Raw genomic sequence first — 19,470 nt, forward strand, 5'->3', positions numbered from 1 at the left:
GCTAGTCTTCCAAGAATTCTTTGTCTTTATTTCAGTCTTTCTAAGATACTTTCAAATGCTATAAGTGATCATCTTATGCACAGACTCATCAGGAAGCTTACTTTAGTGATATGAATTACCTCAACTTTCAGTAAATCCTATGGCAATTTGTAATTGCTAGCTAAGGTTTCCTCCACTATCTAATCTGAATTGCTCTGGAGGGCCCAAGCATCCCCACAAGTCAATATACTAAAGGCTATCTTTTTTATTCTTTTGTTTTCTGATTTGTTCTTCAGAAGGTTCCACTGCATCTTTTCCTTTTTCCTTTCTGAGGGTGTTCTACAAATATACCTACAATTCAAGTACATTTTGATTTTCAATTCTTGACCCAATGAAATGTTCTCATCATACATGTTTGTGTGTGGGTATATTTAGAGTACCAAGAACACTGTCTTTACCACCTAAGCATTTATGTTAAAATTCTAATCCAAAGTCATGACTCATTATCTTGTCACTGTACCTCAGTGACAGAATCTGACTGACTTTAGGAAGACAGCTTTTCCATGATACATTCCCATTCTTCCACTGCCATTTTCAATTGTACTGTACTAAACACTTAAGGAAAACGGTTTCAGTTCCAAAATACCAAATTTCTTTCTTCAGGACCTAGGAGGCAATTAAAGCCACTGCCCTTTTCACATGCACACCATCATCAAAATGATGCCAACAATTCAGTTAGGTGATTTCATTCATGGGCTTTAATTTACTGTGAATGCCACAAAAAAGCCACATAACCACAGAATTCATTGTAGGCTAGCCAGCGGTGGTGGGCCACACCTTTAATCCCAGCTCTTGGGAGGCAGAGCCAGGCGGATCTCTGTGAGTTTGAGGCCAGCCTGGTCTACAGAGCAAGATCCAGGACAGGCACCAAACTACACAGAGAAACCCTGTGGGGGGGGGGGGGGGGGGGGGGGGGGGGAGATCCATTACAGGCAAGTCACAATCATTTCAGCCTCAGTTTTCAACAGAAGCAGTTAGAGCATAAAAACTCTAAGAGAACCCAGCTGTACATCTAAGACCTCTATTAATTACTTGACACCTTAACAGATGATATGCTTAAAGTATTTGCTATCAGTTTATTCTTTATACTTAAAAATTACTTCCTAAGTAATAAATAAGAACATTTCCACTTACTAAGGGAGTAAAAACAAACAAACAACAACAACAAAAAAAAATCAAACATTTAATTGGGAAAATGTGCTTCATCACCACAAATTCACATATATAAAAAGAATATACACTAGGATAATTCATTTAATCAATCTCAAAAAGACAATCTATCCAGAGCTAGTTTAGTGGTGGTATACTTGCTTAGCATCCACAAGCCTCCAGGTTCCTTCTCAGCAACTCCTACCATACACCCAAAAGAATCTGACTGAAAACTCTATTACATGTTCAGTCTCTCAGACTATAAAAGACTTAAAACAATGACAACAACAACAACAACACAACAACAAAAAACCAAAACCAACCAAACAAAAAAACTCCAAGAATATTATTCAACAACTTCTACATTTAGGCCATTACCATCTTTACCAAGAACCACAATTCAACATTCAAGGAAAAGATATATGTGCATATTACCTGGCTCAATAGCGGCAGAAATCAGGGATTGGGCCTCACGCACCCTCTTCATGGCTTCCTCTATTTCTTTACTAGAGGTGTCTGACTTCAGACTTGGTGAAACAAGACCAGCAGCTACATGATTCAATCTAAAACAAGCAATTAAGAAAAGAAATAGTTTAAAATCTATCTTTTAGACTGCAGATGGAGAAACTGAGGCAGTGGCCAACACCTCACAAAGTTGCACATGAAATCCTGACCACAAAGGTTAAAGATCTATCTGCCTTTAAGTATTTACACATACAAGAAAAACAAAACAAAAAAAAAACAAAAGAAAACCACTAAAACAAACCAGACAATAGTAATCCATGGGGAGAGTGAGATGTCATCAAGAACAGGCACAAATAGTCCTTGAGATGGCTCAGCAAAGAAACGCTCTTTCTGCAAAGCCTCATAACTGTGAATCAACTCCTTAAAACTGCCCTAACCTACACACATACTGTATAGCTTGTATGCATGCAAAGCCCCCTGCCAAACAGATTTTTAAAAAAATAAAAAATTACTTTTTTTAAGAGTGCTGGGTGTGGTGGCACACTCCTTTAATCCTAGCATCTGAGAGGCAGAGGCAAGAACATCTCCAGGAGCTCGAGGTCAGCCAAGGCTATATAATGAGACCCTGGCTCAATATAAAACAAAACCCCCCAAAAACAAAACAAAAACAAAATAAAATAAGGGTGGGCACAAGAGCCTATAATACACTGGTACTACTGATTATGTTGGGCTATGGGGACAGTAACCACAAAGCCAAACTGATCATTTCCTTTCCCATGCTATGTTCTCCCACTTACTAATAGTGACTTTGACCAACGTCAGGGGACATGGAATAGAGTTTCAATTAGTTTACAGAGGGAAGAAGCCCCATGAATGTCACCATCAAACAGAAAAGAATTCCAAGTACTGTGTAAAAAAGCACCTGTAAGTACATGGTAGTGTTAGTCACCTAATAGGCACTTTCTTCTCAGTCTAACTTTTCCTATTCCCACCACGCTCAGGGCTCAGCTTCTGATCTAAGTTTTCTCTGTGGCACCTTCCCCTGGCACCTCTGTACTTTTCCCATTTGAATGCACATAGTCTGCTACAATGAATGTAATACTGACTACAGAAAAATGTGTATTTATTGGATTCTTTTTTTTTTTTTTTTTGAGTCAGGATCTTCCTATGTAGCCCGAGCTGGTCTGGAACTTACAGTTCACATGTCTCTGCCCACCCCTCCAAGAGCATAGACTAAAAGTGTGTGCCACCATGCCTGGCTCTAATTTGTATTTTGTATGAATCATCAAAACACAACTTTCATGCTATCCTATCACTCTGTAACAAGCCACTTACGATTATTAGGAAACAACCAAAACAAAACCCTGAATATTGGGACCTATTTTTGGACTTCCTTTCTTGTTTCTACAATGTGATACATAAAAATGTATTAAGAATGTCCTAAGAATAGCTAACTTTCTTCTGTTAACACTATCTGTTCTACAATGTAATATGTAGCTTATGTCCTAAGAATAGCTAACTCTCTTTTTATTAACAGTTAACTCTTTTCAAATTGGTGTAGTGGTCTATGCCTGGGGAGGTAAGGACAGGAGTTTGAGGCCAGGCTGGACCACACAGTGAATACATGGCAAGGCTATGTCATATAGTGAGACTTATCTCAAAGTGTTCTCTAGACAGTTACACAGTATATAACCAAAGGAGACAAAGAAGAATGCTTACTTGGGATCAACGGTACTCATAAGCTTCAACAGCTGGTCTGTAGCAAGAGACTTAAGAAAAAAGAAAAAAAAAAAGGTAAGTACAGTGAGCACACAGAACTGAAAAGTGATAGTGATTTTATTTTCTTAGTTTGTTGAAAAGTTCCAAGACAAACTAGCAAACAGTGCAATGCTCTGTGTACATCTTTGACAAACAGATAAATTCAAGCTAAGAATCGTAACAGGTGATGTTTGTGGCTACAGCTGTGGAAGAGGAGGGTAGCAAGTTATCAAGAGCAAGGCTGAGCAGCCCAGATTTATAGGATCAGCTCTTGGTTATTCCAAAGACTTAAGAGGAAAAATGGTTCGAAGAACCAGAAAACAAAATCCAAAACTCCTTAGAGTAGCAGAATACCTCCAAAAAGTAAAGATTTTAAAACAAAATATTCCTTAAATGTGTAAAGAATTAATGACTGATGTAATTCAGTGGTCATTTAAATCCCCTTCAAACAAGTTAACAGAATAAAAAAAAATTACTCCAACAAAAGCAGCTAACCCTTTCTTTGAAATACAAACAAGTTTAATGAAATAATCCCCTACCAAAGCAAGCTTACAGTGTGAGATTACCTGAGAGTTCAAGTTTGTTCCTGGAAGCCCAAGAGCAGCAAGGGCAGGATCAAGAGCTGGAGCTCCCAATGCAGCCAGGGGAACAGCGCCAATCTGCAATGGTCAAAGTTTTCTTATATAGAACTTAACTTTCTGTACTGGATCACACATTATCTTTTTCATCTACACAGGTTACGTGTGCACTGTTGCAACAGCTCAATGGTATAAAACCATTACTGCTATGGTTCAAATTCTGTCGTCTACAATATGACAAACAATATACAAATAACTGGACATAGCCATGTCCCAGTAAAATATATTATCGACAGAAATGAAGGTTGTGGCCTGTAGTTTGTCAAATAATGGTCAGCCTTCCATTCCTTACAAAACATTACCTTTGAAGATTTGCAAGAAAAATAAACCTTTCAACAGAGCTCTAGTGTATGCCAATTTTAAGTACTCATTGCATCTTCAACACACACTTGCTGGCTGTTCTGTCCTGCTCTGTGATATGATGATGACAGGACCCTAAGTACTGTTCTTCTGAGTGCTGTCAACTGATTGTTATATGGACACTGACTGAGGTAGAGGGCTTCTTTTGAGAGCTTGTATCTTGTCTTCCCAGTGAATTTTTTAGCATTATCTCCTAGAGCAGATTCCACAATGAAACACTCAGCTATACTTTCAAAGTGCAAATCTCAGCACTAAGTCCTCTAGTCAAAATGTTTCTTTGTGTTCTTGCTCTGCAGTATTGTTCCTCATTGGGACTGCTATACACTCATTAGATGTGTAGTAACCTTCTCCTATTCACTAATCATCCTGTTTCCTATTTATATTACTAAGATCCTGTCATCTTCCTGACACAATTTTTATTAAAGCACAATTAAATCAACACAAACATGTAACATCTTATAGAGGCAGTTTGACTTTGCATACAATCATGATAAAGTTCACCTAGTATTGCCCATCACTACCTCACAAACACCAAATACGACCACCCTTTCAATGGCTTAAGTACCTGGGTAAGTGGGTTGGGGGTAGGCAGGAGTCCACCACCAGGCAGAAGACCTGCCACTGCATTAGCTGGTGCCAACAGAGACAAAGCCTTAGTCTCATCAGGAATAACTCCTGCAGAGAAACATCCTTGCATGAGAACACACCCTCTTGTAAGACAGAAAACACACAAAAACACCCAGAAAAAAGTCTCCCTGATACACCACCTGAGTTTGTTGAAAGTACTTATGTTCGCTAAAATATAAAGTTTGATGTCTATGATTATTTATCATTAATTTATGTCAGAATGAAACTTCAATGTGTGAAAATTTGTTTCCTTTTTCTCTACAATGGTTAAGTTTCTAGAGTAAAAAAAAAATAGCACAATACACACTACTGTTTTGTTAACACTGCCAAGATTTCATCACCTGTACTCGATTTTTAAGTCATGAACCAAACGTAAGCAAGCACAGTCGGTTCTCCAGGGGTGTGCTCTCAACTTTCAAAAGCTGTTTTATGAACAACGACTCGTGTCGGCTGCTTCACTATAAAGCACACAGAAAAATCAAGATACACAAGACAAAAAAAGTTTGATTTAGGGGTTAATAATATGGTACAGTTACTATGATTTTCTTTACACCTACCATACAAATTTTGCAAAAATTAAAAGAAGGAAAGTATGTAAAAGAAATATTCTGTTGGAATCAAGAGTAGGGCTTTTGCTGACACATGACATGAATATGAATGTTTCTGAAGGTCTCTGAATACACAGGGAAAATGTGTGTAGGGGGACCGGGGGAAAGAGGAGGGGAGTGAGGGAGGTACAGAGAGAGAGGAAAGAGAGGAAGAGGGGGAGAGGGAGAGAGAGAGAGAGAGAGAGAGAGAGAGAGAGAGAGAGAGAGAGAGAGAGAGAGAGAGAATAGGTAAAACATGGCACATTCCTTACCTGTACAGTAAAATGCTTTAGGTTCCAATATGTGCCATGCTAACCATATCAAAAAATGTTGCTATGTAGTGTCAGTTCAATATCTAACTTGTCCAAAATTCCTTAAGCCCAAAACCACATGTATGCCTGCTTTTAAAGCCTAATCTGTGTATTCAGATAAAATCTAAAGGTCCTAAGACAATTTATGTAGACAATTTAAATTCTATCCAACAGCAAAAGCCCTATACAGATGGATTAATCTGTTAATGTGCCCAAGCCCCCAAAATGAGAGTTCAATAATACAATTAAACTACATATTTGCAAATACCAGTAGTATTTCTGTAATACATATTAAGAAACTGCATCTCATCATAAAACATACAATATGTACAGGGCACTTAAGAGAAACTGGATAAGCTGCAGAAGAAAACTGTTGGGTGGTATTTTCAGCAGGGCCTGGTATATAGTTCAGGCTGAACCAGGGAAAAGAACTGTAAAACACAACAACAAAAAAGAAAAACCACTGTTAAATAAAGGTAATGGTTCCTTCCACCTACACTGAGAAGTGCCGATAATATAAACAAATGTATACTACACAGCACTGCTATCTTGCTTGTGTCAGAGCTGTCATCAATTTAGATACCAAGAGTTATGGAGGGAAGGGGAGAAGATCATTTGGATATAGGGCATTAATGCATCAATATTAACAAACCTACAAAGATTAAGGGATAATTTTGCATGCAAAATTATGTCTCAAGAGGATATATTAAGTATCAACATCTTACTCAAATTAGTGCATTTGCTACATTTCTGGCAAACTAAAATCCTCTTGAATTTATTGTGAGACACCTGAGAGAAGATCTGCATCCATTAAAAAAGTCATGCATCTGATCCTCTGATTAAAAAAGGACTAAAAGTAAAACTACAATTTAAAAATAGCAATGAGGCCCCTCACCAGTTAATTTTCATGCGTCAAGAGTATTTTTTTTACTGCTGCTTTGATAGAACCATGAAATACTGCATGAATGTGTAGAAATGAAAGAAAAAGAAACAGACAAAAGAAACAAACATTAACCAAGGAACCTAGATGCCCCCAAATCTATTACTATTAAGAGCACCTTCCACATCCAGCTATCTCTACATTTTACCAAGTAAGACTATTCTTACCGTATACTTTTGGTCTATTGTTCTAACACACTGACCAAGAGCCAAAGTGTTAAGGGGCTAAAACCAGAGTGAATGGCGACAAAGGGATTGAACACATCAGTTTACTTGTGGAGGTAACATTAATACAGCACATCATACCACAAATTAAAAGCAGCAAAAACAGATTTCTGAACTAAGTATTTCTATAGCTCTATATACACTCCCCCAAAACCTCACTTTCAAATACATATCTACAAAAATTACTATGGCTTAAAATAGTTATAAAAACCCAGTTATATAATATACTTATATTCTATCCCAGGCTCATTACATTTATGGCTAACTGAAGCACTCTGCACATTACTCACATGGCATGACCGTTTCAAGACCTACTGTCTACTTTACTCATCCTGAATTGAGTTCTGTAAGTTCTGTTGGTTTAAGGTGGTGGTTAAGTCTTATCTTATAAGAGGCACACTGAAATAAAAGGAATTGCTTATCCAAAATACACTAAATCAGGTTCTTTCTGTCTTTTCTTTCATAGAAACATTGTTACTAGCCTCACATCTCACATATTTTAATACCTTGGTAATAGATACACTGTTACCAAAATAACATGCCGTAACTCATCTCTGAATATAATTTCTTTATAAAAACCAGAGGCAATTCTCTATGGTTAGACATTTCACAACTTTAACAAAGTTATGATGGCAAATCTTCACATTTGTCTTCAATTATCTAAGAAGCATCTAAAAAGCAACAATTACAAAATACTGCTTCCACTGACCATTTTATTAAAGGGGAAAGCATGTAGATCCTGGACAGTATATTAAGTTATTAAGTTAAAATTCAGTAAGTATATCATGGCAATGATTTCCCCAATAAAGATTTATAGTTACCAAAAGCAAAGCAAACAGCAGTTCACTGGGAACAAGCTAACTGTAAAATATGCCTTAGAAAAGTTTTACAAAATGGCATTAAAATAGTGCTGTCCTGTCACAGCGGCTTTTTTTAGATCCAAAAACCTGCTCATTTTTTTTCTGTCAAATTACTTTAACAGCCTAAAACGTAAAAAGAGAGAAAATGCAGTTAACAAATGGTGACAGCAGGAAAACACTTGGGGGCTCGAGTGCTCGCTGGTTTAGTTTAGTGTCTAGAGCCTGCAGCTGCAGAGCACCCACTGTGTCCAGCCATCTGGGAGGGTTTTGCATGTGCCTTCTCCACTACAAAAGTCACACACACAACAGAGAGAAGAGTTCATTATTTTGAGATATTCTAGAAAATATAACAAGAACAAGAAAATCTGGCATAAAAACAAACACCCAGTGCCCATTTGGCACCTAAACTATAGGAAATCTTAAACTTTTACAAAACTAAAATTATTGTAACCCTTGGTATACTGGAATTTAATGTGGGGGTTTTTGTTTTAAGTTAGGAGTGAGTGAGAGAATCAAGGAAATAAAACTGACTTAGCTATTGATTTAGAACAAAAGCATCATGCATTTATTTGAAGATTTCTGTGTGAGAGTGACACAATATGATTCTTTACCTTTGGGACTTCTTAACAATAATATATCTCAGGGTTTCAATTAGGAATTTGATTTTAATAAACTTAAAAACATTTTAAAGATAGCAAAAAGTTAATTACCTTATAAAACAGACCTGATTTCTAAGTTTTAAAGTAAGAAAAAAATCTCCAAGTAAGAATTATGGAGTGCAGTATATCAAGGGTTTCAAATTAATGCTCAGAGTCTAACACGCTAGTGATGCTTACTCTACACCTACACTGTGGCCGGTGGCCAGGCAAGGGTGCCCACATAGGTAGTGAAACAAAGCACAAACCTTCAGCATATGGAACGACTATCAAAGCTCTGTCAACGAACACAGTGTTTGTCAGATGCTGTGCCACAACTGCTGAGTCTGGATCATGGAACTTAACAAAGCAGACACGAGAGGAGACTGGCAAAGGCGAGTCACTAAAAGATAAATGAATAATGTTAGAGAAAAGTGTATTGGCTTCAACACAGATATATCACCAAAAGGACAACGCTCATGTAAAAATACAGAGATACATGTTAATTTATTTTAACCCATTAAAAAGAGAATGTCCCGATGACCTAACAGAATGAGATGCAGTACAGATACGCTCTTATAATCGCCACTTAAATTATAACACAGCAGTTTAAAACTATTTCTTAAGTCAGTGAAACAATGATATACCATTTTAGTGGCTGTGCACACATGTGCTTGAGTTGCTCAAACCCAGGGTAGGCACTGAACCACATGGCTCCTCATCCTCAGTTCTAACAGCAACTATTTTTAAATACAAGTGAGAGTTTTGGCTTAGAAAGTTTTCACTATAGCTAATCTCTCTGTAAAAATGATTGATTGTTTCAAAGGTAAAATACCATAGAAAAGTACATCTAAGCAGGCACAATGGCACAAGCCTGTAATCCCTAGCACCCAGGAGGCTGGGACAGAAACTCAAGTTCCAGACCAGCTTAGGCTACACTGAAACCTTGTCTCAAAACATCAAACCATGCCAAGCATTCTTGACCTGAAAAATAAACTGATTCCACACCCTGACTCTACACCTATAGAATATATAGGAATTCTTAAGCACCTCAAACAAGGCTTTCTGATCTAAAACACCTTCAGAGAGAAGGAAAAAAATTAAGCATATACACAGCCACTTGACATGTTATATAGCACCTCCTCCCCATACTACACTTCAGCAAGTCAAGAGTACATTGCTTCCATAGACAACTAAATGGTAAAATGCAAGCTGTGACAGTGAAAAAGATGATAATGCCAAACAGGCTTTTAAAAATATATAATGGGGGCTGGAGAGATGGCTCATTGTTTAAGAGCATTGGCTGCTCTTCCGGAGGACCAGCGTTCAATTTCCAGCACCCATATGGCAGCTCCCAACTGCCTGTAACTCAAGTTCCAGTGGATCTAACTCCCTCACAAAGACATGCAGGTCAAACACCAATGAACACCAATTAAAAAAAAAAAAAGATATAATAGGCCAAATTCCTACCATTCAATTCTGTAAAGGCAAGGGTTGCATCCTAGAACCAGACAAGTAACTTGGAGACCAATTCTCTAAGACAGTAACAATCTCATAGACCTTGGCTGTGAGAAAACCATCTGTGGGGAAAACTCTACACAGGTTACCTGATAGCACCAATATCAATGAAATCAAGGTGTCTGATGAAGTAACCCCTTCCTTCTCCTTTAATTCTTCCTGACTTTGTGATATGAACTCCAGGTAGAGAACCAACCAACAAGGCAACTGCATCCACAAGGCTGAATGCTCAATGTTTCTAAAAGGATAAGGACTTCTTTTTGAGACAGAGTGTTATATAAGCTCAGGTTGGCCTTGGAAGACTCCTGATCCTTCTGCCTCCACCTTCCTGGTGCTGAGATTACATGTCTCAATGTTCACACTTTTTAAAAATGTGCCTAAAATTTGAAAAAAATTTTCAGTCATAAACAGTGAAAAATATGTTCTAGCACGAATGCTCAGGCACGAGTCTTGTTTTTTCCTATCACTGATTTTTCATTCTAATCATTAAATTTTAAAAGCTCTTCAAAATGATGTTATTTTTTGTTCTTAAAACCCACCAGAACACCACTTTAGGAAATTATAGGCATTCACGTTTCCTAGTCTTTAACAGCAGTAATTGTTGTCTAAAAAAACAAACAAACAAGCAAAAGCCAGTTCTTAGAATGAAGAAATGAGAAATGGCTCAGTGGTTAGGGGCACTTGTTCTTGTGGAGGATCCAAGTTCGACTCCCAGCACCTACATGACTACTTAAAACAACCCGTAATTCCAGTTCTAAGGGCTCCAGTGCACTCTTCTAGCCTCCATGAACACCAGGCATATGTATACATGGTATAGACACACATGCAAGCAAAACACTCATATACAGAAAAAGATCTTAAAAAAAAATTCTTGATGCAAAATAGTTTTTTTAAAAAATAAGAAAAGGGCAGTGTGGCGCAAGCCTTTAATCCCAGCACTTGGGAGGCAGAGCCAGGCAGATCTCTGTGAGTTCAAGGCCACCCTGGGCTACAGAGTGAGTTCCAGGAAAGGCGCAAAGCTACACAGAGAAACCCTGTCTCGAAAAAAATAAAAACAAAAAACAAAACAAAACAAAAAATCAGAAAATACTACCTTCCAGGTAACTACTTCTGATTTACCAAACATATTTTATTTTGTGTAAGGACCACATATAAAAGCATAAGTATCTTTACCCCAAGAAGCAAGGTAAAAGACTTCCCTGATGCTTCTGTCAGCTGAAAGAATTTAAAAATATCTAAGATGCATACAAAAAATTGTGAATCCTGGTGTTCACTACGTGCCCACTGAATCGGAATCCCTTTCCCAGGAGCAGAGACTTCATTCTTAAGATCCTCCTATTCACGGCCACACAAGTGTAAGAACTTGTGTTTTAGGCCATCACACTAACTTTTTTTTTTTTGGTTTTTCAAGACAGGGTTTCTCTGTGTAGCTTTGCGCCTTTCCTGGAACTCACTCTGTAGCCCAGGCTGGCCTCGAACTCATAGAGATCCACCTGCCTCTGCCTCTCGAGTGCTGGGATTAAAGGTGTGCGCCACTACCTTCTGGCCACACTAACCTTTTAACTCCACCTTAGTACTGTATCAGCCACTTCTAAGCAGAAGAATTTGGAGCTTATAAAGTAACTCCAAGGCCCCAAAAGCAGTACAGGTAATAAGAGAAACATTCATTTGAGAACAATTTCTGACTTCACATGCCTCTTCCTAACTATAGAATAGAATATGTAGCAATTCATTAAATCACATTTTTCTTGAAAAGTGAATTTAATTTTTCTCTATCTCTTGTATAAAGCTGTTTATAAAATCACTAAGATATTTACAGTTGGTCGATGAAAGCTTCTTTTTGTGTGTGTGTGTGTGTGTGTGTGTGTGTGTGTGTGTGTGTGTGTGTGTGTTGTTTTTATTATGTATACAGCATATATGACTGCAGGCCAGAAGAGGGCACCAGATGTCATTACAGGTGGTTGTGAGCCACCATGTGGTTGCTGGGAATTGAACTCAGGACCTCTGGAAGAGCAGTCAGTGCTCTTAACCTCTGAGCCATCTCTCCAGCCCCCTCGATGAAAGCTTCTAATGAACAATTTTCTATCTGCTGACAGTAGCCTTCAAGTACAGTATAAAGCTGACATGCTTCACTGGGATCCTTACCTGGATAAAACAACCCATTGTGAAACTCCTTTAAAACTAAACATTTCATTGCCCACTTCAAAAATGATACAGTGGACACCATGCTTATAATTATAGCACTTGGGAGGCAAAAGCAGGAAGATCCTTATTTGAGGTCAGCATGGGCTACCCCTCTCAAGAAACTCTTCCCTAGCCTGAATTGTTTTAGTTCGTGTATATGTGGCATACATACTTTAAAATGCAATGCTTAGTAACTCAAGAATATGGTGGTATTTTATTTGTACTGAAATGTGATTTTATTTGTATGGTAATAAATAAAGTTGCCGGGGGTCAGAGCTAGCAAGCCATAGCAGAGCTGGGTGGTGGTGGCGCATGCCTTTAATCCCAACACTTGATAGGCAGAGCTAGGTAGATCTCTGTGTGTTCAAGGATACAGCCAACAGACAGTGAGTGACGAGGCAGTCATGTGGTTGGTTTTACAACCAATGAGAAGGCAGAACAGAAAGTCTATATAAAGACAAACAGACAGAAAGTAGGTCTCTTTTGGAGATGTCTCTTGGCTTAAGAGGCTAGCTGCAGGAGGCGGGTAAGGCTCTTAGCTCTGACCTCCTGGCTTTCTTCTTTACATTGGTTCTGTGTTTCTTATATAATAAGATGGTCAGTTACATCTACATTTGGCGCCCAACGTGACAAGAATTCATTAAAAACCGCTTGACTTGGCTTGGCAGCAGGTCCGGTTTCCCGCCTGGGCAGCTGGCTCCCTAGCCCGGGCCCAGGTTGGCTTGGCCTCGGGCCGGACTGACCGTAGCCCCAAGCGGTTAGCTGGTGCTACAAACAACTCAGGTCTGCCCTGCCTGTAAAGCCAATGCACGTGGTTGGGGCTTAAGGAAGCCAGAGCCAAGGCTTGACTCAGCTCAAGCGGGAACACGTGGCTGATTAAGCTCTTAGCCAGAATTTGTGCCCCCCCCCTCTGGATTCACACCTCGGACCCTAGGTGGCTGTTTTGAAATTCCCTCAGATTTCTACTGTTCTATGCAGACTTGGTAAGTCACTTAACATATTTTAAAGGAAACTATTTAAAAGAGAAATTTTCTCCACATTAAAAAAAATGGGTTTTATGTGTACATTGGAAGAAAATTGGGCTTTGTTTGAAATTTTAGGTAGTCTGACAATGGAACAACTATATGAGAAGATTAATGTTGATCGAATTATGCAGTTTATTACTATGCTTATCCTCATTTTACTATTTAAAAGGATAGTCAATTTAAGTGCCAGGATAACAGTTTTAGAAAAACTTGTTAAACCTGTAAAAATGAATCATAGAGAAATTCAAATTCAGACAGAAGAAATTAAGTGAAGTTGTTTCAAGATTGGATCATAAGGTTACAGAAAGAAAGCCTGTTTTCACACAGTCACCCTTAATTTATCCGGTAACCGTACAGCAGTTGCCTAATCAAATGACTACACAAAATATTTGGGCTCCAATTGAAATGTTAGATTTACGAAGGTTTAAGGAGGCAATAGTATCTTATGGCATGCATTCCCCTATGTAAAGCAAATGTTAAACTCCTGGTCAACATATAATAGGATTATACCACAGGACTGATGGGAGCTGGTACAGGCTGTTCTTGAACCCAGTCAAAGGCTCCAGTGGCAAATATGGTTCAGGGATGAGGCTAAAAACATAGAAAAACAATGGAGGGATAAAGGAATACAAGTCTGCTAGGATCAGCTTATTGGAGAAGGCCAAAATGCTTCAGTACAAACACAATGTTTATATGATGTTCAAACCCTAATTTTATGTCGAACAGCAGCCTTGAATGCATGGGACAGAGTTGAGGAACCAGGAAAAAAAAACTGAGTCATTTACAAAGGTTATACAAGGCCCAAAAGAATCTTCCACAGATTTTTTTTTACAAAGACTGGCTTCAGCAGTAAAGAGAATGGTCCCGGATTCAGAAGCTAGTCAGATAATAACTGAATCTTTGGCCTTTGAGAATGCGAATGCAGCATGCAAAAGAACAATCAGGCCATTAAAGGCAAGATCTGCACCTTTGGAAGATTGGATTAGAGACACAGTTAATGTTGAGGCTCATGACCATGATGCTATGTGGGTAGGAGAAGCAATTTCAAAAGGTTTGAGGAATGTTAGATGTTTTGGATGTGGAAAGCAAGGACATTTGAAAAGGGACTGTAAACAGGTCATTCCTAGAAACAATGTTTCTTCAAGGAACAATGGCAACAGAATGCCCCTTCCTTCTGGAGTATGCAGGTGTGGTAAGGGAAAACACTGGACCAACGAATGTAGATCAACAAGGGACAGGCAAGGTAATCCTTTGCCTCAGTCTTCGGGAAACTCCCAGAGGGGCCTCATGCAGGCCCCCATAGCAAATCCAGTTCAAACCTTTCCTGCAGTCATAAAGGAAACCCCTACTCAGAGCAATTAAATAACCAAATGCCAACTGGAATAAATCATGCTGGTCAGGATGATGAAACAGAACAGAAAATTCAGGAGAAAACAAAGCAAATTTTTTGGCAAACTTCTATTAATGAACGAAGACCAAAATTAACGATAAAAATAAATGGTGTTTTGTTGTCTGGTCTGGTCGACACAGGTGCGGACATTACCATAATTGCACCAGAATTTTGGCATCCAACTTGGCCTCTTCAGGAAGTAAATGTTCAACTGTTAGGAACTGGGACATTATCTCAAGTGAAAGAGAGTGCAAGATGGCTCGAATGTATAGGTCCAGAAGGACAGAGAGGAAAATTAAAACCATATATAGCTAACATAGCTATGAACCTGTGGGGTCAAGACTTGTTGCAACAATGGAATACTCAGATTAACATCCCTCCAATCTCAGAAACAAATCACAAACTAGCACATGTTTCTGAGAGAAATATTAGAAGATATTATTCTAATGAGTGGTCACCAGCCATCCATATTATACAAGAACAGGGCACAACAACTGATAGTCTTCCAAAGACACCAAGAGCTCTACCTTTAAAATGGTTAACAGACAAGCCTGTATGGGTCCAGCAATGGCCTTTAACAACAGAGAAACTCCAGGCTTTAGAAGAGCTGGTAGAAGAACAGTTAAATGCTCAGCATATTGAAGAATCAACCAGCCCTTGGAATTCTCCTGTATTTGTTATTAAGAAGAAATCTAGTAAAAGGAGAATGGTAACAGACCTTAGAACAATTAAAAAAGTAATTCAGCCAATGGACTCTCTACAATTTGGAATTTTTTTGCCTACTCTGTTACCAAAAGGATGGCCTCTCATAGTTATTGATTTAAAAGACTGTTTCTTTTCAGTACCCTTACAAGAAAAAGACAGAGAAAGATTTGCTTTCACAGTGCCTACTTATAATAATCTTCAACTGGTTAAAAGATTTCAATGGAGGGTCCTCCCACAGGGAATGTTGAATAGCCCAACTCTGTGCCAATATTTTGTACAACAGCCGAGGTGATACGTAAAAAATTTCCTAAATCTATAATTTATCATTATATGGATGATATTTTACTAGCTGACTCAAATGCAGATACTTTAGAAAGAATGTTTGAAGAAGTAAAGAAAATTTTGCCTTGCTGGGGATTACAAATTGCTCCTGAAAAGATACAAAGAGGAGATTCTATTAATTATTTAGGATATAAAATAGAGCTACAAAAAATTAGACCCCAAAAGGTGCAAATTAGGAGAGATCGACTACAGACTCTTAATGACTTTCAAAGATTATTTGGATACATTTCTCATCTATGAACTGTTGTTGGGGTAAAAATGAAGAACTGAATAATTTGTTCAAAACCTTAGAAGGTGACAAGGACTTTAATAGTCCAAGAGAATTATCACCTGAAGCTGAGAAAGAACTGGCCTTGGTAGAAAAGAAAGTACACGAAGGGCACGTGGATCGTATTGATCCAAAGCTGGATTGCATTTTGGTTATTTTACCCTCCAGGCATTCTCCTACAGGAATATTAATGCAGAGGAAAGATATTATATTGGAATGGATATTTTTACCAAATAAACCAAATGAAAAATTAAAAACTTATGTGGAAAAAAAATCTCTGACTTGATTTGGAAAGGAAAATTGAAACTTCATCAATTAGCAGGAATAGAAATTGTCATACCTTTAACTAAGGAGGACATTGAAAAATTATGGACAGAAAGTGAACCTTGGCAAAGAGCTTGCAGTAATTTTTTGGGAGAAATTAACAGCAAATATCCCAAAAGTGATAGAATTGATCTTATAAAGAGAGCTGATTGGATCTTGCCTCGAATTGTACGGGAAAAACCCATATCTAGAGTTTGTATATTTTATACAGATGCCAACAAACAAGGAAAGGCAGGTTACAAATCAGAAAATTTAAGTAAAGTGGTTCAAAGTCCTTATAATTCAGTTCAAAAATCAGAATTGTATGCTATTCTGTTGGTATTAATGGATTTTTAAGAACCTCTCAACATAGTGACTCTCAGTATGCTGAAAGAGTGGTATTACATATTGAGACTGCAGAATTTATCCCTGATGCTTCAGAATTAACTTCACTATTTATCCAGTTACAAGATACTATCAGGAAAAGGAGTCATCCTTTATATATAACTCACATCCGATCCCATACTGGTCTGCCAGGCCCTCTAGCACAAGGCAATGATGAGATTGATAAATTATTGATAGGAAATGTGCTGGAGGGCTCAGAATTTCATAAAAAACATCATGTCAATAGTAAAGGTTTAAAAAAGGATTTTTCCATAACCTGGCAACAAGCCAAAGAAATAGTAAAGAAATGTCCTACTTGTTCCTTCTACAATCAAATGCCATTACCAGTAGGATGTAACCCAAAGGGTACTCAGAGGAATGAAATCTGGCAGATGGACATGTTTCACTTTGCAGAATTTGGAAAATTGAAATATGTACACCATACCATTGATACTTATTCAGGATTTCAATGGGCACCTGCTTTGAGTTCTGAAAAAGCTGATTCTGTAATCACTCATTTGCTAGAAGTTGTGGCCATCATTGGTATACCTGCACAAATTAAAACTGACAATGGTCCAGCATATGTCTCTGTTAAAATGAAAGGTTTTTGCTTATTACAATATAAAGCATATTACAGGCATACCACATAATCCTACAGGTCAAGCAGTTATAGAAAGATCAAACAGAACTCTAAAGGATATGCTAAATAAACAGAAAGGGGTAATAAAAACCCCCATTAATAGACTGCATAATGCTCTATTAACTTTGAATTTTCTCAATGCCAAGGAGAAAGGAACAACAGCTGCAGAGAGACACTGGATAATAGAAAAAACTACAGAATTATATCAGCCTATATGATGTGCTGACCTCAGAATGGAAACCAGGATATGTGTTACATTGGGGACGAGGTTTTGCTTTTGTTTCTACAGGAGAAGATAAGCTGTGGGTACCATTAAAATTGATAAAGGTTCGATTTGAACAAGAGAGACCTCTTAATTGGAGGAGGTGATAGTTCTTCAACCAGCATGAACATCCAATTTAAACTAACTTATACCAGTAACACACGCCTTTTCATTTAATCAGATAATAACTTGCCAAAAAGGAACATCCCCAAAATTAGTCTTGGGGAAAGGTTTTTGTTTTTGTCTTTTAGGAGAATGAAGGTTAAGGAATCTGAAGAACACAGGACAAATGAGACAACTGAAGAAAAGGGACAAATCATCTATCCCAGGAAACAGAGTGAAATGGCGTATGGGTGTATCATCTAAAAAATTTTATGTCTTCCTAAATGTTTGTTTCTGCTCTTCTCTAAAGATCTAACACTATTTGTCTTCTAATAGTCCCAGCTGAATTAAAATTTAAAGCTGACTTTGGAGTTGGAGAATGGCTCTCTCCTTCCTTAAAGTCAAGCATGTTGTTAAAAGGAAAATGCAAACTCCCTGTATCATGACAGAAGAGCCATCTTCTGCTATGGGACAGGAGAAAAGCCAAATTAATTAAGGAAGTGTTCTATTACTAATCTCAACTCTTTGATTCTATTCTGATTCTTTAAACTTTTCTTAAAGTATACATTTTATATCAAAATTTACAAGATTAATATATATAGATATATATACATTTTAAACTTTGTTAAGATATGAATGGTCATATAGAGTACTAATTAATTCTAGAAAAAAGGCTTCAATTAGCTGTATATATATATGTCTTTGTGTTCGAGTCTCTTATCAGTTTTCTGCAGGAAATCATGGCCAGGCCTAACATCAAATGAAGTCTCCAGTAAGAAGATGGACAACAATTCCATGTGGACAATAATAATAATATCATTAAGCTGACAAACATCATCTACAGATCAGCTTTGGACTACAAAGTGCTCAGAGCAATTTTGAGATGGCTAGCTGAGATGATCCAGTCTCAAAGACTACTTGAATAAGGACTTGAGATAAACCCTGAACTTTGGCATTATACACAGACTGGATAATGAAGGATATAGTTACCTTTCCTAGAATTCGACAATTAACCTAAAATTTTTCTTTCAGGATAAAGATAACTTCGCCCATACCCAGCAGGAAGCAATTTTAAGAATAAGATGCCCACATTCCCAAAGAGGTGGTGTGGGGCGGGTGTTTTTTTGGTCTTTCTAATGGGTTTTGGGGCTGGGATAATTTTCATTGTTTCGGAGGGTTGGCTACAAGTTGTTGTCAAGGGTTAGGAAAAAGGCTAAGCAAAGGAGATTAGGTTTAAGGTTCTTGTTTAAAAAAAAAGAAAAAGACAATTACTAGTTTTAAATACTTTACATTGGATTGGATTGTTTTATATTGTAGACAATATATATATATATTGAAATTGATAGTTAGAAAATGCTATATGTATATTTCTAATTGTACTTATACCGTTCATTTAACAATGTAATGCAATTTTCTGATCCTTGAATGTTATTATTACCAACTATTAGGATATAAAGAAATGAAAGTTAGTAGTTAGACATTATAATAGAACTTGTAGTCATATTAAGTATGTTTTAAAAATTGAGCAGATATATTTTAGATAGACAGGTCATCTTCAAACCCTTCAGAGATCTACAGAATATGGCATTTAAAATGTTTTAATAACTTAGAAAATTTTTCTTTTTTGTTATGACTATGACACATGTCGGCTCCTGGCAGTACCAATCTACTTCAGAGAAAATATAGGCATTGAAGAAACTGTATATGGAGTTAACTTTCATTGTGGCAAAAGTTAGCCACTGGACAACAAAGTA

General features: G+C 37.6%; 1 protein-coding gene across 5 annotated transcripts in view; it reads right to left on the bottom strand.

Moving 5' to 3' along the window:
- Positions 1-19,470, bottom strand: part of Srsf11 (serine and arginine rich splicing factor 11) — a 41,704-nt gene that overhangs the window by 6,905 nt on the left and 15,329 nt on the right. For all 5 annotated transcript variants that reach the window (XM_052730463.1, XM_052730462.1, XM_052730461.1 and 2 more), the window contains exons 3-7: positions 8,863-8,996; positions 4,975-5,084; positions 3,978-4,070; positions 3,373-3,422; positions 1,624-1,751 (exon numbers count right to left, since the gene is read on the bottom strand). In XM_052730463.1, the coding sequence (XP_052586423.1) occupies positions 1,624-1,751; positions 3,373-3,422; positions 3,978-4,070; positions 4,975-5,084; positions 8,863-8,996 (515 nt within the window). The remainder of the gene's footprint in view (positions 1-1,623; positions 1,752-3,372; positions 3,423-3,977; positions 4,071-4,974; positions 5,085-8,862; positions 8,997-19,470) is intronic.

The sequence above is a fragment of the Peromyscus californicus genome, unplaced genomic scaffold (assembly GCF_007827085.1).
Source record: "Peromyscus californicus insignis strain IS unplaced genomic scaffold, ASM782708v3 Scaffold_9__1_contigs__length_137607984, whole genome shotgun sequence".
In the NCBI taxonomy this organism is placed as follows: domain Eukaryota; kingdom Metazoa; phylum Chordata; class Mammalia; order Rodentia; family Cricetidae; genus Peromyscus; species Peromyscus californicus.